Source organism: Taeniopygia guttata, chromosome 3, assembly GCF_048771995.1.
Source record: "Taeniopygia guttata chromosome 3, bTaeGut7.mat, whole genome shotgun sequence".
Taxonomy (NCBI): Eukaryota; Metazoa; Chordata; class Aves; order Passeriformes; family Estrildidae; genus Taeniopygia; species Taeniopygia guttata.
The window spans coordinates 112,100,901-112,125,850 of NC_133027.1; the positions used below are offsets into that span (position 1 = coordinate 112,100,901).

The following is a 24,950-nucleotide window of genomic DNA, read 5'->3' on the forward strand; positions in this document are numbered from 1 at the left end:
TTTTAAAGATTACTTCATCACTGCACAAATCCTTTACTTTTGTCTGATTAACTATTAACAGTACTGAAACACCATACTCCAAAAATCTGTTAAATATGGGGGTTGGACTAGATGATCTCTAGAGGCCCCTTCCAACACTAAATACTCTCTGATTCTTTATTGAGCAGCTTCAAACCTGGATGGCCTCTTGCAGCAGAACATTAAAAACCTGAGGAAAATAACAGCCAGAACACAGGGAGAGCAGCCACCTCTCAAAAGCATGCTTACAAATGCCTCCTTGAACAGGGCATATAATAATTATGTATATAATAATACATATATACAGGTTATAGCTGAAGGAGACCAGCCTAAGCAGAGAGTGTTTGGGAAAACAAGGACAACCAGCAGCTCTGCCAGTTTTCCTGAGGGAACCTTTCCCAGGGCAGAGGCCTGAAGGAGCAAAAATAACAATTGTTAGCACCAGTAGCTGTAGCAGCAATAAACCTTGAGTTTATTAAGGTAGTTTATCTGCTGCACAGGTCAGGAAATCGACATTCTTGGAGTCCTTTTCAAGACTTTTTAAGCTATTCCCTGCAGCCCCACAGTCACATTTAGCCAGCCCCAGCACTGAAAATGATCACACAATCTATCAAATCTTAAAAGGGGAAAAAAAAAAAGCGTATGCCATCACCCTGATCAGTCCTGGTTTAGTAGCAGAAAGAAAAGAAACAGTTGTGTTTTGTAGTTGTGAAAAACGCTAATCACTTGGTTTTTAAAATTTTAAAAGTTTAATAATAATAAAATGGTTAGAAAAATAGTAATACAATTAGAGTAATAAAGTTTAGAGTTAGGACAATTGCAAGACAATAAAAAACAAAGAATTATGGACATCTGGATGCTCTCGGACACTAAGTCATGAAAAGCATACCTTGTTTACAAAGGAATAACCTTAAAAGCAATAGCCTGTTGCATATTCATATATCCTTCGTGGTTATGCATACATTCTATTTAAAACAAGAAACTCTGTCTGTTGTATGTCAACTGTTTCCTTTAATTCCCAAGGTGTCTTCGAGTCTGAGCAAGGCCTGAAATTAGCTTCTTCTGATAAGAAAACCATAAATTCCTTTTCTCTGGAAGATTTAGGTGTTCCTCAAAGTGAGTATCTCATTCTTAAAAAAAAAACCAACTCCCCCCACATACACAGTCTCCATTTTAACATTATGTTGGAACCTAAAACTATATTTAACACACTACTTAAGAGAAATAATACAGCATAACTTTCTAACATTACACATATAATATTCATTGTAATATTTGCGAATAGCCAATCATAAAATATGCATTTTTCACATAGTTAACATTTAACCCCAAAGGCCTGCTAAAAGGGACCTTCTGGCAGCCCCAAAAGTCACCTTTTCTGCACACGTTTATGAGGAGTGGCTGGGGGAGGCTCAGGGGGACCTCATCGCCCTCTGTGAGTAACTGGAGTTCTCTTCTACCTCCCTGCACTGAGAGCACTTGAGAAAAAATGGCCTTAAACAAGGCAGATTAGGTTTAGATAGTGGGAAATAATATTTTGTATCTGGTCTGGTGGCCAGACATTGGAATAGATAGAGGTGGTGGGAGTCACCAACCCCGGAGGTGTTTAAGAGGCGCTTGGACTTGGTACTGGGTGATGTAGTTCAGTGGTTCAGAGGTCAGAGTTACAGCTGTTATGTGTAGGAGATATAATTCACGCCATTTCTAGTATGATATATGTGATATTAAATATTTGTTGGAGCATACACGTTTGTATTAGGAGTCGTACAAGTAAAAGGATGTGGCTTGGCCATGAGATGGGCCATGTCTGGGAGATACCTGAGATGGATATCATGGAAATCCTCGGGCAAATACATGGAATGCAGCGTTCCTGTAAAATTCATCAAGGCATTCAACAACTCTGGAACACTGAATTGTTCTTCCTCATCACCAAAAAAGAAAATCTTATTAACCTATGGACTCTGAATGGAAGACTGACTGCCGAAATCCTGACCTCAGGTGTGTGGGCATAGGGGAAAACCTCTGCTGAGGCTGACTCCTTGTCGCACACCCAGGGCCAACCCCGGGCTCGGCACTATCCTTTCCTTGTGGCTGGCTAGATAGAACTTGATTGCAAAATAATTACTTTATTTTTTCCATTTTAATTTGGCTGGACAAATTTTCCTTTGTATCACAGCGGTTGGACTCGATGATATTAAAAAAAACCCTCTCCCGCCCTGACAGCCCCAGAGGAGCGCGCCCCGCCGCCATTTTGCGGTGCCGTGAGGGGCGAGCCCCGCCCCGCGGCGCGGCGCAGTGCCCGGATGTGCGAGCCCCGCCCCTCCGCCCCGCGCCAGCGCCGCTCTCGCCCCCTCCCTCCCTCCTCGTTCTCTCCCTCGCTCCGTGCGCGGCCAGCGGCGCTTTGCCGCAGTGACGGGAGCGCCACCGGCAGCGCCATCGGCGGCGGACTGCGACTGCCAACGGCGGCGGCCACGCCGGACACCGCACAGCGAGGCCGGGGCTCGGCGGATTCATCAGCGGGGGGAGACGCCTGACGCCCACCCGCCGCCATGGTGAGGACCCTCCCTCGCTCTTCCCCTCCCTCGCTCTTCCCCCCGCCCCGCTGGAATATTCCAGACCGGGCCGGGGCCCCCCACCCCCGCTCCGCCTCGGCGCTGCCCTGCCCCTGACCCGGCTCCTCCCGCCCCCCCCGGGCCGTCCACGTCCTCCCGCGGGCGAGCGCCTCTCGGGGCTCCCTTCCCGCATCCCCCGCGCTCCTCCGCCGCCCACGGAGCCCCGCTGGCTCTGCGCTCCTCCCTGCGCCGCCTCAGCAGCGCTTGTCGGGCTCGGCCCTTCCCTTCCCTTCCCCAGCACCCTCCGAGCTCGCCCCCGCCCGGCCCTCCCCGCCGTGCGGGCATTCGCCGCGCTCCGGCTGTTCGCGGAGGCCTGGCGGAGCCGTGCCCGAAGGGAACTCCGGCGGAGCCGTGCCCGAAGGGAACTCCGGCGATTCCGCTGTCCCCCCGCCCCCGGTGCAGCAGCAGCCGTGCTGCTGTTGGCATGCGGAGCGGAAAGCTGCAATGCATGCAGCCCGATGGCTGTGCTGGAGCTGCGCTGGGGCGCAGAGCTCTCACTGCACATCCCGTGGGGGCTCAGACCCGCGGGAGTGCCATGTGTCCAGGTCTGTGTGTTTTTTCAGTCATGACGGGTTTAAATTTTTAAATTTCCTCCTTCCTGCTGTGAATTTAACCTGGAGGTACAGTATGGAGTCGTGTAGTATTTTACGTCGACACTAGGGTTGTCTCCTGCTTTCCACCGCTGCCAAGAAATCAACGCCCTGTTTTTTAATAAACATTTATTTTAGCCTAAATTATGCAGCACTCTGGCTGCAGGAAGACCTGGCAATATTTTGGTTTTGCTGCTGGAGAAATACAAGTAGTTAAATTTTTTTTGTTGTTGTTGTTTTTAACCCTTTCAGCTGGTTATCACATTGCACGTTAGACCTCACAGGGCCTGGAAGTCAAAAATGGGTTTCCTTCTGTTTTTAAGCAGGCATTGTAGTCTTTCCTTTAAAAAAATAAAGTTGTGGCAGAAACTAATGTGCCACGCTCAGGCTGGTTTTCTGTGTACACTTTAATAGATGTGCATTTGGAGAAGTGCTTTGAAGTGTATAAAGCTTTGGTTTTGGTTGGGAGCACATCAAGACCTGGAGGGGAAAGAAAAATTCATATTTTTAGAACAAGGTATCAATGAATTTGAGGCTTAAAAAAATTATTATCACTTATGCCATGATTGTACTAGTGCTAATTACTTTGAATGTATAAATCATCGTGAACAATGATCACAACAGTTGTGCTCATCCTGCCAGTAGTTAGATCTTCTGTGGAAATTTTGTTCTCAAAGACCTGCCAGACGAGATAAAGTAACATACATAAAAGGAAAAAAATATTATTGAACTGTGATGCCCATGTGCATGTTAGTGACCTTTAATTAACTTTCATGTATTATTACCTTTGATTATTTTGTCATCTATTCTGTTGTAACTAAAGCTTTCCTATGAACTTTTGATGGTGTAATCATGTTGATCATTACTTCATTGCTTCCTGAATAGTATTTGTGTATGATGCATTGCAATGTGGAAATGAATATACTGGGGAAAAAAGGTTATAAATGTTATAAAAGGTTATAAATGCTATAAATGTTATCTCTGCCAGTAGAGATGCTTGTTTGCTTAAGTAAGCAGAGCACTACTGTAGCTGTATCACTACACTGGTTCTGGTACCACCTGATCTTAGGTGCCTTTTAGTCTGAAAATCAATATAAAACTATATATAAAACACACCCAGCATTTCATTTAAGTTGCTATTCTTTTTTTTTGTCGTCATTAATCAGGGGATGTCTTCATTAAAAGAGTTCACTTTTAATGGAGTACATCTTGTTTCAACCCTTATGGTATGAGAGAAATTCCTTTTTCACAGTCTAGAACAACATTTATTTTATGTTCTTGCAGAATGAGAGAGCTGACAGTAATGGTAAAAAGGTGGTGAATGTATTGTTGTGTTTGTAGTAGGTGGGTTAAGATAAAACAAAAACATCTAGTGAGTCAAAGAATGTTCTTCTGGATGTTTAGGTGTAGCTGGTTTGAAAATAATCTGTCAGAGCATACGATGATGAGTCCATTACATAATGCTGGAAGTAATGTTGATAAGCTATTTTTGTCAGAGTTGACTTAGCAAGTTTTTCCTATGAGTAGTGTTTTCTAGGAAAAGGTAAACAGCACAGATAAAGGTATTAAATGATGTTATTTTTAGATTAATTCTGTCTTCTTGGGATGGTCTGTGTTCTGGTTCGTATCCAGTTCTTGAACTTCATAGATGTAGTACAGAAGGCCCAGAATTCTACAGGAATCACCCAAAACATGTTACATCGTACATCCATCTTATCTAGCCTCTTATTCAGTTGTTTTGATTCACTTCATTTGAATACTTAGTGCCTCTGGTGCATTTTCTCCAGCTGGAGCTGATCTAACACTGGTTCTAAATGACTGGAGTAAAGAACCTCCTAAACAGTTGTTTTGTTTTTGTTTTTGGTTTTTTTTTGTTTTTTTTTTTTGCAATAAAACAAAAAAAAACAACCCCAGAAGACCATCTTAAACATTCTTTACTATTTCACAGGGAGGGTGTTACGTGCTTTGGTTATTAGCTGAACAAAAAGCTAGTTATTCCTAAACAGGAAGATAGACCCTGTTGGTGGAGAGGGAAAAAGACTTTTTAAAAAGTAATTATATTTTTTCACCATTCCTGTGGCAGAAGTAGAATTCTGTTTTTGTATGGTTTAACTATTAATTTAAAAACAGGGAGAATGACAATTGAGTAGTTGAAGGGAAAATAGTTTGTAGTAGGCATACCTCAGAAGCTTCAGTATATTCATCACCTAAGGCATCTGGCTTAGGAGGTGAAATGAAAATTTTAAAGGGAGTGGATTAAACACCTGAATTTTGGGGTTTATTCATATCTCAAAGTACATGGGACTGTCTACTCTCCTATCACTGCCAGAGAAAGAGAATTCAGTAATTCTGGTAGCAAGATGAGGCAGAAATGCACATTTTTATGCCAAACCATTTTTCTTTAGCTGCTTCTACCTCCTCCCAGAATGGGTCAGGTTGGAAGGTGCCACAATGGGTCACCTGGTTCCACCTCCCTGCTCAATCAGGGAGCACAGGATTGTGCCCAGGTGGTTCTGGAATATCTCCAGGGAGGGAGGAGACTCCACACCCTCTCTGGGTGATCTGTTCCAGTGCAGGGTCACTGCACAGTAAAAAATTCTTCCTCGTGTTCAGGTGGAAGTTGTGTGCAGCAGTTTCTGCCCATTGCTCTTGTCCCATTGCTCAGCACTACTACACAGAGCCTGGTCCACCCTTCTGGAGCCCTCCCTTCAGATAGGTCCTGGTTCCCTCAGCCTTTCCTTGTAAGAGAGATGCTCCAGCCTCTTAATCTAAGTGCTGAATTGATGCTTACCTGGCAGTGTTACAGAAGAAACAGCTTTTTTTTAACTTGCAGGTGTGCTTAATAGTGTTATTTGACTGTAATTCATAAATTAATCTTGCATAAGATTTTTCAACATTGCTTTGATTTTTATTCTTCTAGTTTGAAGAATTTTTTTGCTTTCCCTCCCCATTTTTGCTGCTTGTATTTAGCTGTGTTTCACTGCAGAAAATTGTCCTCTCAAACATTTTAAATCTGAATAGTAGTTGAGCATAATGTGCTGTAGGTTGGACTCGGTGATCTCAGAGTCCACTCTTTTGGATCTCAGAGTCCACTTTTCCAACCTGACTGATTCCATGATTCTAAAGAGAAGGATACCATTAGAAAATAAGCATCTTGTTTGACGCACAGGCCTATGTTAATTAAAATATAGAAAAGTTGGAACTCCTGAAACAGTTGGAATTTTATTGGCTGACATGATTTTATGAATTACTTAAATATGTTCTTTCTTTCCCAAAGACTGTAAGAATTTAACTTTCTGTGCTCTTGTTCTGCAAATGGAGCAGGTCGAGGTCATGGCAAGGTAGTAAACTTATCCTAAGTCCTTGTTATTGTATAGAAGTTAACATTAGTATGTGGTACTGGCGATGTGTGTTTGTAGCTTTGAAAATAAATACATCTAAATCAAACCAACTGTTACAAATTTAGGGGTTTTGGGACTTGGAGTTAAAATGCAGCCTATAGAAAACGTGCTGTGCATTGTCCATTTGGCTTAGGGGATGTGATGGTGTTCAGTAGTCACTGGCTACCTTCTTCCAACATCTTTGTCACAGCGTTTTAGCCACTTAAAAGTGACTGCTTTTAGAGATTAGAACTGGAGATGGGCATTTAATATCGTGCAAAAGCTACTCTGTTTCTTAATTGTCAGTGGCCTAAAGTAATCTGGACACCAGCAGTGTCAGAAAGATCAGCTGCAGAGATTGCCTTAATGTGCTGAATGAAGTGGGAAAGTCTTGGACATGCATCATCATCTTTTAATCTGTATTAGATAAATCTTTTGAAATACCAGTTCAGGTATTCTGGGAAAGTCCAGGACTAGAAGCAATATATTCTACTTCATGTAGAATCTGTGCATACATTTGTGCATGCAATACAATGATGTAGCTAGATTTTTTTGGTCACTGGATGAAAAAATGTATTTAGTAATATTGAGATGATTTTAACGAGGGCTAAGCTTAAATTATGTCTTGACTTTCTATTCAGGTCTTACATATATAATTTGAGTGGCAGAAATCTGTGGAGAGTTGGGGTTTTTTTAAGTTTCAGGTGTGTCTAAGAATAAAACTCCCGTCTTTCAACTGAAGTAATTTCTGGAGTGTCATTTCTTCTTAATTTTGACATTCTTTGTAGCTTGAACATTTTGATAGCTATAGTTTATTAGGCTTTTTCCATATAGACAGTGTTTTAGATGTTGCTACAAGCACTTTAACTGTTTGGGCAAAACTGTGTTGATGATACAAAGCAGGCTGGAGACTATATCAGACTCACTTGTAACTTGACAGTCATTTGGCCATGCTGTTGATACTCCCTTCCACAATTAAGGAAGAAATCTAGTGATATAAATAATCCTTAACTGCATTAAAGAAGTCTTGGAAACCCATTAAATGTGCTGGATTAAAGGCAGCATTTTTTATGAACTGCCAATAAAAATCTTGGCTTTTGAGCTGTAAGCAGGTTGTGTCAGTGAATATTTACAAAGTCTGTGTTGATGAATATTTTTAAGCAAACTTAAGGCAAAGAACTGAAGCTTGAGTTTAAAGTTACAATAATTCATGACATAGTTAAGGTATGAATTAAAAAAATGTAGTAAGACATTTATGGAAGCAATTCAGTCAGAATTTGAGAGGGGCAGGAGAAGAAGGAATGGGGCAACAGATAGGAAGCCCAGAAATGAAGCCCAGGGTTGATATGTTCTGGGATGAAACCAAGCTACTGGAAAAGTGGATTCAGCTGTGATTCTCACTAGAACACAATCCTAGCATCATCTTTAAATGCTGTGGAACTTTTACTTCCTCTGATGTATTTGTGACAAATATAGAGATTTTTTTTAACCCCTTATTTTCATCAGCTGGAAACTACAGGACTCTTTTTCTACCTCTTCTCTGTTGTTACCTTGTATCTCCTCTGTGTGCATTTATCAAATATTTTGGTTTATTTTGTAATAAGTGGTAAAGGACAAAACCAGCTGTTGTTTTACTGCTGACTGTGTAGGTTCTGATTAGCATCACTGAAGTTGAAAAAAAGTCACTTGAATTCCCTCTGCTGAATGACACTATGGCTAGCAGAGAGGACTTTAAAAGGAGTTGTTTGGTTTGTTGTTGGGTTTCTTTTTCAATAAACTCCATGGCTGTGCTTCAGGCCTGAGCTTGTGAAGGAGAACTCACTGAGGAGCTTTTCAGTCTTGTGTATATAAGATGTTCCCTTGGGAAGTTTAATTTAGTATTGAGCCACTGCTAACAGGCTTAGCACTGTGGTATCTGAGCAGTCGTGGGTCAGTTTTGTTGATAATGCTGAAGTGACACTTCACAGATTTTTTTTTAGATTAAAGCTTGATTGCATGTAGATCTGCTAACAAGTGTAGAAAAAAAATCTGTGATAAATAGGAGCACTTCTAAGCAGAAGTAATGAAAATGTCAGGTGAATAAATAGACCTGATTTTTATATTTGACTCAAGTCGACTATCTTGGCGCTCTAATTTTGTTCTCAGAGGTATCAAGTAAAATATCAATTTGCCACCTATTAAATTTTTCCAGTGATTCTTATAAAAGCAGTGTTAGTTTCCCTGAAATATTTTATTCAAAGCACTGTTTATTTTATTAATAAGACTAAGGTATTTGCAGTAGGTACCACTGGTGTTAGGGTTTTGGTTTTTTTATTTGTTTTCAGACAATGCATTGAAAAATCAGATAAATGTAATTTGTAAAATATGAAAAGTTAGTAAGTATGAATATTGTGTACTTTTGAGTGTTATAATGCAGCTCTAGTGTTGGTGCAGCTGAGTTTTGCTGAAGGTCAATTCTGAAAAATTCTCTTTTGAGAGGCCTTGATAAAATGAGATGGTGAGTTAAAAGGTGTCCAGAAGCCCTTTTGTGGTGAGAAAAGAGAGAAAACAAGTCATGTGAGTCAAGGGGTCTAAAATGGATCAGAATGGGAAGATGGTGGGTTTAGATGTAGGCATTTTTATGTCATGAGGTAGAAATAGCTCTATAGCAGGGGGCAGAACAACTAATGAGTCCAGAAAAATTGGTTTTAGAGAAAGGATGGGTTTTGCTAGTAGTTTTAACTACTTTCTCAGAGATATTGTGTAGCATCTTGTTACCCAGTGTTTCAAAAAGAGCTGCTAAAACACTTTGTTTAAAATTACAAGTGTTCTTTGATTTGCAGTTCATATTACAGACTAGTATGCAAATGTATATGCATTTATACTGCCTTTAATGCTTGCAAACTGCAAATTTTTGGAAGTATGGCACATGAAGAGATAATATGGTGAGTAGGAGAGAAATGGTGGCCTGTGGTTCTGTGGACAGGTTGTGATTACGTGCACAAGTGTGTCACTCTTTGGGCTGGATTCTTGATTGTGAACAACTGCTAATTATTACTGGAAGTCCCTGGGGCTCTGCAGGATCCACTGGACTTCTTTTGGAACCTGTAGAAGCCTGTAAATACCAGTAATTTTTCTAGTGCTGCATTGATGTGCTCTTATGCTTGCTTTTATGTACATTTACAACTTTCTATACATTTACTACTTAAAAAAATTTACAGCTCTTCAGGACAGCTGTTTATGGTGGTGTTGTAATTACAGCAATTAATAAGCTTTGATTTCTGTCAAGATTAAGCAATCTTTAGCAAGTGCTAAAGTGCTTTAGTGTAGATATCTTAGAACTATTCTGGTAATGAGATTTTGGATAATTCTTCAAACATTTGACACTAATGTTTATAAGCTACTGAAAATGGTTTGACTTCTAATTTAATCTTTTGAATACCCTATAACTAGCTTGTAGCAAAAGTGATACTCAATATTTGCATTCCTGCATGAGAAATAAGCCAGTTCCTGTCATAAAGAACTTAACCTAAAATATTCTTCTAAATGGCATTTGAATATTACTTAATATAACCAACTCCTGAATGGACATCACCTCAGTGTTATGACTAAAAATAGGCAGCACTTTTTCTATGACACATCATAAAAAGAAAACTGTTTGAAGGTTGCAAATGTTCCATAGCAGGGAACACCTTAATTGAAAGCATTTGTGTTGTTGGTTTGTTCGGTTTTTTGTTTGTTTGATTTTTTTTTTGCTATGTTACATTTTGCTTCATTTTATTCAGAAATCTGTGATAATTGGAAGATTTTGGAAAGTTATAATGCATCTTCAGAAAGCCAATTTCTAATTTGTGGAAAATTCTTGAGTGCTGGAAATGAAGTATTCATTTTAGAAAGGAAGCTGGTAATGCCAAAAAGACCTGTTTAATGTTTTGTAAATTTCTTGATAATTACGGTGGATTTAGTCCCTCTGCTTTGGATCATAGTGTTGCTAGGGCCTGTTTTCAAACCATATAATTCATTTTTATTCTTTGTGAATCCTTGAATAGCATAAACTAAACCAAAACTTGTTAAAATGTCTCCATTTATTAGCTGACAGCTGCAAGTTCTGATTAAGTTATTTTCCTTTAGTAAAAAAGCAAAAGACAAAACTAAATTAGTGCTAACAGGTTGAGAGTACGAACAATGTCTGTATTTCAGGTTCTGTTTCTATGCAACAATTCCCCTTCAGCACAACCTGCTTCTTCCTTTGATTTGCACATCTTGCTCTGTTCTTTGCCTCCTTGGTTGTTTTTTTGTTCATGTCAGTTTGTGAAATCAAATCCCATTTTTGAACTGTCTTCTGTTTTGAGGTATGTGTAATTTTCACAATTCTTCACAATGTTCTTCGGCCTCTTTTGTGATGGAGCCTGAATGACATTTTGCCTGCTTTGTGATCTCTTTTTTTAATCATCCTGTTTCCTCTTTCTCTCTTCTTGTTGGGCAGCAAGACGTTTATCTCCTCTCAAACCTGGATTTCCCTTTTTGATTTCCTAAGTGGTATTCAACTATTTACGAGTTTCCTACGTGGGAAGAAAGGCTGGTGACAGCACTGCTTGTGCAGCCTGTTTCTGTGCAGTGCTGGATGCTGACTTTCCTGACTCTGTGTGGCTTTCCTGACTCTGTTCTAAGCACTTGTGGCAGAGCCTTGTGAATTACTGATATTTTCTGAATTGGTTCTTACACTTCCCTGCTCAAGGGCGTTTGTTAAAACTCTTAACATGTTGTATGCAGTAGAGCTGCATTGTCTTGTTTTGTTGCTTCAGCCTTTTCAGATTAATTTATAATACCTGTGCAACTGTTCCTAAAGCCTTTCCCTTTACAGTTAACACATGACTTAATACACAGTTGAAGTCTAACAACTTAGGAAAGTCAATTAGTAGAGAAAGATGTGCAGGTCATGCTGTCCTTGACTGTTTCTAACCTCACTGTTTTTATAAATAGGGAATTATGTTGAACTGCAGTAAACTCTTTTATATGATGCAGTATAATCTGTTAATATATCTTTGCTATTTTCTTTGCCCTCTATAAATACCACTTGCAGTGAATCAGCTGTCTAAACTCCCCTAAAAAAAAAAGCTACTTAAACTTACTTTCTAACTGATAGTGATCCTCCATACTTTCCTTGCTCAAGTTTGTTAACAGTTTGTGGCAAGGGACCTTTGCTAGCTACATGAGGAAGAAATACATTAATTATGTGACATAAATGAATAGATACAACTAGTTATAGAATTCTATAATAGTATATAGTAATTTGTAGTAATAGTAATTTGTATGTTCATCACTTGCTGTCAGAGGACAACGTGCTACATTTCATTCCTAGCTAAATTTTTATCTTTCGTATTTGTCTCTACCTAATCAGGCACAAGGATCTGTAGCCATTTCTTGCAGAAATTAGGGAGGTGTTTTTTTTGTTTTCTTTGCTTGGGGTTCTATGATGCTGTAGCTCCTTTGCTACTTTTTGGACAAACCTCTACAAAGAGAAGTGTTTTTACTCCTTTCTAATGCTCGCTGCATTGCTGAAGTGTAGTACTAGGATACTGATCTAATGGTTATTGGGTTTTTTCCTGCCTGCAGTGCTCAGGCTTTTGGAGTTAAATGTCTTCATGGTACAAGCCAATCCAGAAGTTCAGAAACTTCAGAAGACTGAGCCATTCTTTAATTTACTCATTTCTTGTATTTGGAATATCACAATTCATATTTTTAAGAGGTAACTTTTGATTTTATAGGTATTGATAGCCTTTGTGTTTTTTGAAGATTACTCAAAAAGAAGTTTATTTGCAAGTGAGTCCTATACCTTAAGTGACTGTGATTTCCACAATCACAGATGTGGAAACCATCAAACCACAGGTGTGGTTGAAAAACAATGCAGAGAAAAGAAAACCTGTATTTCACCTTTCTCATCAATCCAGCGGCAGGAGTGCTTGACTTGGAAGTATTACAGAGAATATAATTTTTGACTGTTCATTTTTGAGGGTTCTTGAAATATCAGTTAACTTGGTAGAGCTTTACAGGGGTTAGTCTGTAGAGCTGCTTGCTGAAGCTCCCAGATCCCAAGTTGGTTTTTTTTTTTTTCATTTTATAGTCACAGGAAATGCTGAGAATTAAATTGGCCTAATTAAAAGCAACCTCATGAGAATATAGATAGCAAATTATATTTCAATATGGCTTTAGGTCAAGTTAATATCTTCTTGTAATATCTTCTTGTACCTATTTATATGTAGGTCAGCGAGTGATGAGGTCATTATTGCTTTGTGTTGAAGTGGAAGTTTGGAGCATTGTCTGTTTTCTGGGAAAAATTTGTTTTATCTTCAAATTGTTGTGGAGCAGGAGAGAAGCTGAAAGAGCTTTAATTACCTACTAGATATTTTAGCTTCAAAAAAATGAGTGTTTTGACTCTTCTGGGTAGTTTTGTCTTTTCTTCATTTGACAGAGTATTATATGCTAAATACCAGCTTGAGTATAATCTTAATTTCTGGTGAAAACTGTGGGACTCTGTAGTTCCACCAGGTTCTTGGTGATGCTTGCATGTTTTGCCCTAATGTTTTGAATAAAGTTTTGTTCCTTTGTTCTCTATCTTAGTTCACTTTTCCAAATCTGAAGTTGTTCTTTCAGATGAACATGACACAATTTACTATTTGCAGTTGCTTGGATTTTCTGTGTTCATATTCACCAACAAAGGGGGGAAAAGTCCTTCCTACTAATGAAAAGGTTAAATTGGTGATTGTGTCTGATATCCAGTTTATATCCATCATTGTCCCAAAAAACCAGATCGGTGTGATATGCTTTGTTTTTTTGTTTCTCTTTTAATATTTGTTAAATGTAAGTGAATGTAATTTCTTTGCTAAGATGTTGGCTCTTAACTCTGAAAATCCCAGGACACCTCAGTCGCTTGATAAAGTTTTCAGTACCATTTTATGTTTTCTCCTACACTCTTTAGATAAGCTTTTGCACTGTATACTACCAAAGCTGCCTTTGAAGTGCTCTCTGAAGCTCTGCTTTTGTTATGCATAAAGAAAGATTTGTGGTTTGTTTCAGGTTTGGGGAGGAGGTTTGTAACTTGTCATTGGTGTGTATATTCTTTTGCAGTCGTTTGCATTTTCTACCTTGTTTTGTACTTGGATCACAAACGTTCTGGATGGTATGGGCTTGGTTTCATTTTTACTGGTGTGGGGTTAGTCCATGTAACAGCACAGTCATGGGCTGGATTGATTGAAAAACTTTACTGCAATTGTCTTTAAAGCTGAAAAGGACCAGTTGCCATGGTCTGCTCTTTAGCTAAGGGAACTGAATAAACTTCAGTTTGTGTTGTAAACATAGACGTTTTGTAGGTGAAACCAGTATATTAACCTAAATGGAACAAATAAATTATTATCTTGTAATTTTTTCTGTGACTTCTTTAGAAACAGTGGAGGAACAAACTGTTAATCCCAAAACCTTCCCATTGTGAACTCTTAATTGCATTAGAACTTCATTTAGTGGTGGCAGAATTTTATTGTACCTCTACTAAAGGTTGTGTTGCTTGAGAATCCTTCTGGGAAACTCCTTTCCTTGGCTTTTTGAGAGTTCATTATTCATTTATGCACTTAAAATTGCAGGGTTCTGAGAATTTTTGAGAGTGATGCAAGCTTAAGAAAGGTGAGCTTTAAGGTGATTGGATAGGCAGACTGGGTTGTTGCTGGTAAAGAGTAGCAGCTGGGAATTGCCAAAAATGAACTTGTGAAATGTACCTTAGCTCAAAGTTAACACTTTGGCTCCTGTCACTGTTTTTCTCTCAAGTTTTATTTACAGATTGCAATGTTTTTGCAAGCTTTTACAATGAGAACTCTTATTGTTTTCTATGGTTTCTCATACATATGAGGTTTTGCTTTTCTCTTTCAAATAACGAGATTAATTTGTTAGTTTTCTAAATGTGGCACAATCTATTCTCTGCCTTACCTAGTTTGAAAAACTCATTATGTTTGTTCTAGCACTTTTTATTATCTATCTGACATACTGCAAGCTCTACTAGGGAGATCATAAAATGCTACAGAAAATGTGAATAGTCTCATATATTGCAGGTGGGACAATTGAGTTAAGTTTATAGTAATCTAGTTATCCTTTAGGTTTTTATTATGTCTACATCAGACTTGTGTGAAGTGATTTGGGGGAATACATACATACCTAGTAAATGTATCAGTGTATGCTCTGACCTCATGGCTCCTTTTGCCCTCCAAAATCAGGAAATGGACTTTGCAGTAAAACTGGTTTTATCTTTGGTCATTCTTATTAAGCAACTTAGCAACCTGCTGTTTGTTGTTTCTGCTGGGTATGTATGTCTCATTCTGTCTCAGGTGACTTTTTTTCTGGGAGACGCTGCAGGTGAGTAATTAGTGTTTGTGTCTGCATGTAGAGATCTATGATTAAACCAACTACTTAATCATTCCTTCGAGATCGTGCAAGTCTGGATTTTTGCTGGAAACTGAGCAAGTGTAACAGAGTTCAGATAAGGAATGCTGTGGGATTGATGTATATAAATATATATCATATAATCCCTGCTGTAAGTGTACAGATGTCATAGATTGCTTTTCAGTCTTGAACACTTGAAATTCAAAACATAAAAAATTTTAAAAATTGTTTTATCCTATTTGAATAGATGCACTTTTTATTGTTATGTTTCCCTTCAAAAAGCCAAATGATATATTAAAGGCTGAATCCTCTCATAAATTACACTCTTGATTCCTTTAATTTTTCTGTCTGCTAGAGGTTTTGGCAACAGAAGCCATCACTAATGCTGATTTTGCTTTGTGCTTCACTGGTTTAGGGCTTCCCTGTGATATCCTAGAATAGTTACTTGACTGTGATGGCCTTAAGCCATTAATATCTCGCATTGGAGGAGACCCGTGGACAGTGAAGGATTTAAATAAAGCGTGGCAGAAGTTACTGGCCAACTGCCAGCCAGGGGACAAGTGGCTTCCCTTAAAATGACTGATGAAGCTTGAGCAGAGACATGACTGGATTAGATGGTGACTAAGGAGTAAACTGTGGGCTTTTCCTGAGACTTGGACAGGCTTTCTTGCCTCCTGTATTCAGAAGGGGGATGTGGTAGAAACCTGACATAAATGCAAGAGGAGAGGGTCTTCTAAGGAGTCATCACCTACTCTGTTATGAGCAAATGGAGTAAATGTATCTAAAATAAGTTGGTGGGGTGGTTTTTTTTTTTCCTGTTTATTTTTTTTAATAAGACTTTCTTTTTTTATTGTGGCAAAGGGAATTATAACACTCGGCATACTTGAAAGAAGCAATGCCAGAATGCTGTAACAGCTTTAACCTGACTTGATCTCTACTGTAATCCCAAATCCACCAATCCCCTTTGCCTTGGTTCATTATCTCTGATGTCTGCAACTTAAATATGTTGAAGAATTAGGTATTAATCTTTTTTTGAGTTCCTTCAGTACTGAAGGTCACAGAGTATTTTATTTAGAGGCAGGATTAAAAGTTTAGGCTTCTTTGGGAGTAACACATTTAAAACTTAAAATCTTCTTGTTTCTAAGGTAAGTTAAAAGAAGCTGTGTTTGGTTTTGTGTTTTGTTTATGATTTTTTTTCCCCTGACATACTCTCTCTTTTCTGTATAAGTTCTTACAGACTTCCTTGATGTTTGCTGTTGATTAGTATGCAGGTGAGGTATTGTGTTAGAATATTAACAACAGCTGTAAGACCTGTCTTTTGTGCCTTTATGGTTTCACCTTTAAGATCATACATAAAAACTGAGCACTGATACAAGTTTAGTTGTTTGTCAGATTTCTGGTTTGTGTTTTGACTGTAAGTAATTAAGTCAGCTTTTAGGCTTTTTATTGCAGGCGGTAAACAAATCTACCTTTACAGGAAATGTAACTGAAAGTGTCCACAAAAAGTTACTACAAAATTGGCAGATGTAGGGGAGAAGGTAATTGATGTATCTAAATGGAAGTTATTTCCAAGCATGAAGGTGGAATGGAAGAGTATGTTGAGTGGCTTGTGTCAGTGGTTTTAAACTGCTGTGTGAAATTGTGGGAGATGCTAGGGAGTTGTGGATGTATTGTTATGCTAGTTAGTCGTGGCCTCTTTGAAATTATGCCTGCCAGTAAATGGAAAATGCCTCTACCTATTTAAAGGAAACCTTAAATTGATTGGACAGAAATGTGTAAACTAAATGTAATTATAAGATTTCTTTTCAGTCCCAAATGAATAGTGAGATAAAGTCCCCTCTGAACCTCCTTTTCCCCAGCTAAACATCCCCAGCTCCCTCAGCTGCTCCTCTTATGTTCCAAACCTTCTCTGGACTTACTCCAGAGCCTCAATATCCTTTTGAAGTTAGGGACCCAGAACTGGATATAGGTTTTGAGGTGTCATCAGTGCCAAGTACAGGGGAAGAATGAGGTTCTTGCTTCTGCTGGCCACACTGTTCCTGTCCAGCCAGAATGCCATTTGCCTTGGCCACCTGGGCACATACTGGCTTGTGTTCAGCTGCTGTCAGTCAACACCACCATGTCATTTTCCTCTGGGACACTTTCCAGCTATGTTTCCCCTAGCCTGTGGTGCTGTCTGGGCTTGTGTCCCCAGGGTAGGACCTGGCACTTCACCTTGTTGAACTTCCAGCATTTGCCTTGGCCCATCGATCCAGCCTGTCCAGATCCCTCTTGCAGAGCCTTTGTAGCTGTATACTCAGGGGTCCAGGAGAAAATAACTATAATCTATTGCTGCAATATGCATCTTGCTGCTGGTTGACTAAAGAATTAAAGAAAATAGTGGTGGATACTCTTCCCTAAGAATACTGTTCATTCTTTTGTATCTAGACCATTGAAAGATTTATTTGGTTAAGAAATACCAAAACAGATTTCTTTCATGACTTGTGCCATTCTGTGAGTTCAATATATGTTGCTAGTTCTAGCTATTACAGTTGTGTTCATAGTAAGAATTACTGATTTTGATGGCAAGTTTTACTCAAAGAAGTGCAGAGAAGTGCAACTCTTACATACCAGTGGAATGCCCAAGTCCTTTGCTATCTGTGTAATTTACCTGCTGCTTTACTTATTGCTGCTTCTCTGTTTTCCTGTCTTTTCTTTCTTTATTTTTTTACTTTAATCCAGATTTGACAGTCCAGTGCCAGAAAATCTATTGGATTTTTGGATAGCCAAGGTAATAGCTATGAAATGTCATGGGGTTTGATTACATAAGCAGAGCTGAGGTGGTGAAAATTGTAGTGTAGTCCTTAAGGCTCAATGAATTGTCATTTGAGCTGGATTCAGTTTGGAAGTCTTGGATCTTAAACTGCTGTCATACTGTCTTAACTTCAGGATAGACTGGACTTGCTGGTGACCTGAAAACACAGTGCAAGATTGCCAACTGTAGTCTAGCTCACTGCTAGGAGATATTTAATTTTTGATCTTATTTTTTGATCTTACTGAATGTGAGGTAGGTGTCACCTCACATGAATTTTTATGTATTTCCTTAATTCCTTCTTTAGGACACGAGCTTAGAAAACAAGCTGAGAATTTGGGGTCAACAGTGGAACTGTCACTGCTGCTAAGTTGCTTGAACTTCTACGAGCCTTCTCAGTCAATGTCTTCTAATTTCTTGGCTTCACTCAATTTTTGCATCACAAAATCTAACTCAACAGTAGTATGAATCTCAGAGGTAGATTTATTTTCTTTGAGTAGAAGTCATGTGTTGGGGAACTACCAATTCGAGGAGGAAATATTTAGGAGAGTTGGACTCTCTCTGCCTGGAATTCTTTCAAGCAAAGCAGGTACTTCATAGCTGGTTTGTATAAAACAATACAGAAGTCACCAAGTTGTTTTAAATGGTACTTTCTAAATTTTGGCAATTAGTCTGCACTGTTACTAATTCTTCAGTCAAGTCTTGCTTTCAGGTAACTATGTTTGGATATTCAAACTTTAGGCAGATTTTGTTCACTGCCTGCAATAAAAAACCTAAAAGGTGACTTAATTACTCCAAGTCAAAACACATGCCAAATTCCCTGATGATCTTATCTATAACATTTCCTTTACAAATTTCTCTTTGCAGTGTAGAAATTGGATATTCCTGTTAAATAGGAGATAATCAGTGATGTATTTTTCTTGATTCATAGACTCCTCTTGGACTGACAACCACGTCACTGTGTTGAGTAGTTTGTTAAAGAGTTTTTAAGGTTTTTTTCCTTCTCATAGAATTTAACAAAAAAGGCCAAATAGAAGTATATTCATACTCTTTCTGAACAGGGTGGATTAAAGTTTTTTTTTTTTTTTGCTGCTATTTTGCACTGAAATCTTGTTCTTGCTTTTCTTGTTTTAAGCCATAATTTTTGTGGTATGTACAGAAACTTTGTGTATGTCTTTCATTTGTGCTCTGGTAAACTCTTTTTAATGTTTAATTCTCTGATAAGTTCCTTATAAAATGTATAAATTACAATAGGTGAGAGCTTGCATATTTTTGTGACCAACATTAAATTCAGAAATTCAAATATTAAAGTGACTTAAAGCTTCCTGGGCTTTGTGTGAAACTTATTTTAAACCACTCTAGATGTGTCTATGTGGCATGTTTTGTTCATGCAGAAGTTTTTAGAGCCTTGAAGACCCATACCATAATTTTTAGTTTGCGTACTTGCCTGCTGTTTTTTGAGGAGGAGTACGAACCTTTGACAACCAAAGCTGTGGTAATTCATTAAACAATGATCATTAATCAAACTTCTTTTCACTAAGCAGTTCTTCACTGTTAAAGCTTTATGAAAGTGACAATACATGGAAAATGAGCTCAAAGGTGACAATACATGGAAAATGAGCTCGAAGGAGGAGGAAGAGTTCTCAAGCAACAGGTAATTGTCATCAATATTAATTTTAGTGGTATGGAGAAGAATGAGAAAAGACAGAGAAGCATTTTCTGTGTATGTGGAACAGGGAGAAGGGTCTTATGTGTAGGCTCTTCCTGAATGTGAACTGCCAGCTGCTTCCATCTTTCTTTTTAATACTCCCATTCTTTTAAGCTGTGGTAAGGGATGATGGAAAACAGCTTTTTGTGTAATTTAAGAATTGAAGTTGGCCATCTTGATAATGCTTGTTCTGGTCCCCAGCTGACGTGGCTTGGACTGTTTCACTTGCCCACTGAAGGTTCTTGCTTTTGCTAACAGTGGTAATTAAAGTGTAGAAGGTACAGGAGCAGATGCAAGAAGCACAACATACAGTGGGTTTCCAGCACCCCAGGAGGTGCCTTTGCATCAAAAACACAAATGCAGGAACATCTAGTGCAGAGCTGGAGCAGCCAGTGCTGTGACAAGGTGGTTTGCATATTTAAGGCAATTCACAAGGATGAACACCTTATATTGCTTCTGCATGCTGCTGCAGAAGGTACCACATCTTGGACAGCTACTCCTGTGCATGTACTAAACAGATAGGAGACCACTCTTGTTGAATTAACTGCCTGGCTGTGGAAATAACCTCATGTTTTAAACTGTCCAGGGATTCAGTTTCATTTGTAGTGACTCACACACCCCTCACCCCCTTTGGAGGACTAAATTTGAGATTAGTCCTAGAGTGAAATTGTGTCCTGCTGACATTTGAACACGTTTCTTGCTTTTATAAAAGCAGAAAACTAATAGAGGGCTGATGCTATAATTTAGCTCTCTGAGCTATTTACAAAAAGATGCACGCCATGCAGAAAAGTTTTGCATAATCAGACCTAGAAACAGTGTTCTGCTAATATATGCTGAAGAACTGCTTTGCAGTGTGATGTCTGTGTACAAGCTGTTTTGTATAAACAAATGCAATTAAGAATTGAAATTCTGTTACTAATTTTGCTAATTGCCAATTTCCTTTTTTATTTTCTATCCACAGATCTTCATGTCTTTCACTAAGAGGAAACTTGTCAAGATTATTGCTTCAACTATTGTACCTTGGAGCAGCATGTACAAAACTGATCTGAAGAAAAAATAGTGATTAGTATTTGAAATATATTGCCAGAGGAAAAAAATCAAGAAAGACTTTTTTAAAAATATAATTTATGGAAGATATAATGACTAAAGTCCACTAAGAGTTATTCTTACCTAGTAAAAAGGCAGAGCTGCTGAAAAGAAAAAGAATACTTAGTAGAAAATTGCAAACCCATTTTTGTTCCTAAAGGAGCACATTACATGTCATGTCAACTCCTTTAGTGATGTGTTTTGACTTTTCTCTAGGAAACTGGTATTTCTGCAGTATTCAGAATTGGGTCAACCTTCTGTCAGTAGATTTTGGACTTTTCCCTTATCTGTAATTATTTCTGTCTACAAGTCATGATTTTGTGCCTGTTTAACTAGGAATTAGCACATAGCCTTCTAACAGCATTTAAGAAAATGTCAAGACTATTCTAAAAGTATTCAAAGTATCTGTAGTATTTCAGCTTTTCAGGGAGAGAGCAGAGTTCCAGCAGCCTGGTAGTGCTGCTCAGATGCAGCTGGGGAAGGCATGTTTTACACGGGGCGTAGGTGCCAAGTAAATCTCTTGTGGAGTGTTGACTCTGTAAAAGATTCATTTCTTCAACAAACCATGTGTCACTGGTTTCTAAATGTGCTGATAAGTGTATGTGAGCAGTTACTCTGACTTTTTGTGAGGTATGCTGAGTGTATATCTGGCAGGAAACAGTAATATTACAATAAGGTTTTAAAATTGAAGGTTTTATGCTGTGTCAGAATCTTGTTACTCTGCAGATGCATTTGTATAAATGAACTTTTCTGTCAAAGATGAAATTACATCTTTGGACTTTTACACTGGCTTTGGTCTTTATAGATTAGTATAATTTAAAACTATAAACTGAAGTGTAAATGCAGTGTTATTTTAATGAATAAGGTGTATAATTATAATGATCTTTTTCAGTAACTCAAATTTTCTGTTAGTGCACTCAATCACAAAGAATATTTTTCATTATTCTTTCGAATGCTTCCTCATCTGGTGTTAAATTTAGGTAATTCTTTGCATTAAAGCTGTACAGATGAAAATGTGTATCCAGTTTATTCTTCTTTTCTTGTTTGATACTTAATGATGTCTCATAGCTGTGCTTCGCTCCCTGCTTTTTTCTGAACACATGAATGTGGATACAGCTCTGGACCCTACATTTTACTTACTGCCTGCCTGTTCTTAAACAATCCTTGCTTCTTAAGCAAGGAGAGTATTCAGCCTACGTAGAGCTTGTATTTCAGGGTTTATCTCCTGTCTCATAGAGCATATACACGTTCTGATTGTGTGTGGGGAATGTAAGCAACCTTCTTGTACTGCTGCTTGTGGAATATGATAAAACATGTGCCTGCTCCCGAGACCAAATCATTCCTCTTAATCTCTGAAGATGAAGGCTTTGGTATCAAGCACCGTCTTTATGCTTGTCTGGGTCACAGCAGGGCAAACAAGAATTTTGGCATGAGTAATTCAAATTTGTACCAAAAAATCCTTTCCCCACCAACATCCTTTTAAATCTTACAAGAATTTTGGATTCTGGAATTTTGGAAGATGAATATTCAATGCATCAATAGCAGGTAACTACTTTTTAAAATACATTATTTAAATACTATGTGGAAAATGTTGAATAATTTTGTAATTTTTACATTGTCATTTACTACGTTTTTCTACCCTTTTAGATATCCAAGATCCAGTCCTGGATAGGTAAGTATTCTGAACACTTTTTTTTTTAGCAGTAACTGTTTCAAAGGAAAGCTAAAGTTTATTCACCTTTCTGCCTGATCTCCAAATATTTTTTTAGGCTACTCCATTTAGATAACTTACTTATGACTTAGCATGTGCATCTAAATGCACAGTAAGGCTCCTTATAAACATTACACTTACTCAATTAATGAACTGAAAACAGTTACTCCCATTTTTTTTGTTTTGTCAGTTTTCAGAAGTGTTTTATGTGTCTTTAGGCAGATTGATTTTGGTAGCCTGTACCAGAAATTAATTTTCTCCCAAGACCTGAACAAGGGTGTAAATGCCCAGAACAGTAGTAGTTAAGATTGTATATTTGTGTGCATGTGCATAAATGCACTGGTTTTAATTCAACTTTCTCCTTTAATTTGCAGCCTTCCAGTCTGGTGTTTTTCTTGCCTCTTCATGACCTCGTGTCTTGAGCAGCCTAGCTGGATCCCCTGGTTCCTGTTTCTTGTTTCAAAATTCTGCTTTCTCCCATTTTTGACTCCCTACCCTTTAATATTCATATGCATACACTAGCCTTTTGCTGCCTGTTGTGGTCTTTGCTGTTTATCCTGAGACTTTGGTTGGGTTCCATGTGGTATTTTCCATGTGGCACTGCTCTCCTGGATGCTGTGCCACAGTGCAGTTAGTTTGGAAGAACATCCCTGATGTGCTTTTGAGGTTTTAGTGGCCTGATGGTGCTCACCTATATTCCTGTTCTGCTGCTTTGTTGTGCTCTAAGTAGACATTGGAGAAGACATTAAGGCTGTACTTTTTGCTGCCCTACTTAGAAAGCAAATGCATTAACCTTTTTTAAAGAACCAAGAGAGCCTGTGGGTTGTGGGGCGTGATAAGCAAAGTGAAAGCGTTCCTGAGGTTAAAAAATGCAAACAACTCCCCTCAACAACAGCACATCTCCTCTTGGACGTGTTTAGATTCATGAGATGTTTGTTCTGCCCCTTTCTGCTCTAATTAGGAAATGGAGTCACATTTTAGCTTCTAGGCTAAATGTAGTTCTTCCTTTTTTTTTTTTTTTCCCCTTCTGTCAAGTAATCTCTATTTCTGTTTGATTTTGTATCATTTTGATGAGCCTTTCTTTGCAAGTGCTCAGCTGTGGAATCCCTTTTGCTCCACACCATAAGAGAATTGCTGCTGAATAGAATATCTTAGACTCATCTGAAATATGTTTTGTTTTCTTGTGTAACACACTTCCTTAAAAGTATTTGTTTTGAAAGTGGGTATGAATCTCTTCAGTTATCTGGCTGCTCCTTTGCTAATGGATTCAGAAAAGTCATTAAGCATGTGCATATTGTGATCTCTGGCTCAAAGTGAGGCATCTGGGGGAAAATACCAAGTTTAAGTGGTTTTTTGGCGTTCATATTGCAGTAGTTCATGCTGATTTCCATGAGTGCAAATTTAAAGTGTTGATACCCTCAAAGTTTTAAGTTTTTTGTGCTATTGCTGTGTTGTTGTGTAGCAAGGATTTAAAGTCTTAGTTTGACTTCCCATTCAGTAACAAAGCAAGAGCATATTATCATAGTACATTACAAAAATATTTAAATGTAAAGCTGTGATGTCTGAGTTTCTGGTCCTGTAAAATTCTTCTTTTGCATAATCTTGCTGTGTGATTTTTTTTTTTTTTTTGGTGGTTCAGGGAAGAAAACAATTTTCTTATGCAAATTGAGTAAGATTTGTCATCGGAATTTATAAGGACATGTCTGTTTCTGCTTATGAAATAAAATGGTAAAGCAGGTTTTGTGAAGTTTTGAAATTAAATATTTTCAACTTGAAAAGTAGCATTTGCTCAATATATAAGTAGTGAGTCTGTTTTTGAGTTTAGAATACGGATTGAAGTTCTTGTCATAATTATGTGAACTGACATTTTCATGGGAATTCTCATTTAAGGAGACCTCTTAATGGTTTTGTATTTCTTTGTATGTTTTGGTGACATAGATCTATCCAAATAAAACACTGTCTGTGATTGTTGGGTCTGAAATGTATATTTTAAATAACAATGTAACTTGTATTGCCTGAGATTTTTACAGTGCTGAAATGTAAGTAGCTGCTCAAAGGTAATCTGGGAGTAATTGCAACTTTGTTCTTTTTTTCTTGTTGTGTTTCAGGGAAATGAGGCAAGCTACCCTTTGGAAATGTGCTCGCACTGTAAGTTTTTTTTAATTGCTACACTGTATTGTTACAGAAGTCAATTTTCTTTGGGGGCTGATATGTATAGTTTCCATGTATGTTATGCAGTTTACATACTAACTAAAAGAATAAAATTAAACGATTAAAAATTACCTTTGGAAATAATACAGCTTTTGCTGTTTGATTGTAAAATCAAAAGTCAGTCCATTTTTAAAATAAAAATCACTTAAAGGCTTGAGGGTTTTCTTTGATTCTTCATTAGAATACTAAAAAAACTTATGATAGTCTTGATGTCTGTAGGGTGAAGTGAAGTTCAACCAGTGGGGCTTTTCCATCAGTGCTGGTGCCAGTTCCTCAGGGGGGTGGGGCAGTCACGGTGCAGTCTGTGCTGTGAAGTATATTTGTTAAGTACATTAGTTAGGTGAAGCTTAACTGGCTTTGTGCCCTCAGAGGAAGGGAGAGGTTGAGACTAAATGAACTCTTTTTTCCCCTGTGTATGTTTGCAGCCAAGCAGTTAG

The 24,950-nt window shown here is 38.3% G+C and overlaps 1 protein-coding gene across 1 annotated transcript in view; it reads left to right on the forward strand.

Moving 5' to 3' along the window:
* Window positions 1-2,295: 2,295 nt before the first annotated feature.
* PPP3R1 (protein phosphatase 3 regulatory subunit B, alpha) overlaps window positions 2,296-24,950 on the forward strand; it is a 37,510-nt gene continuing 14,855 nt past the window's right edge. Inside the window, exons 1-2 of the mRNA XM_002199845.6 lie at window positions 2,296-2,570; window positions 24,411-24,450. Coding sequence (XP_002199881.1) covers window positions 2,568-2,570; window positions 24,411-24,450 — 43 coding nt within the window. The 5' untranslated portion in view covers window positions 2,296-2,567. The remainder of the gene's footprint in view (window positions 2,571-24,410; window positions 24,451-24,950) is intronic.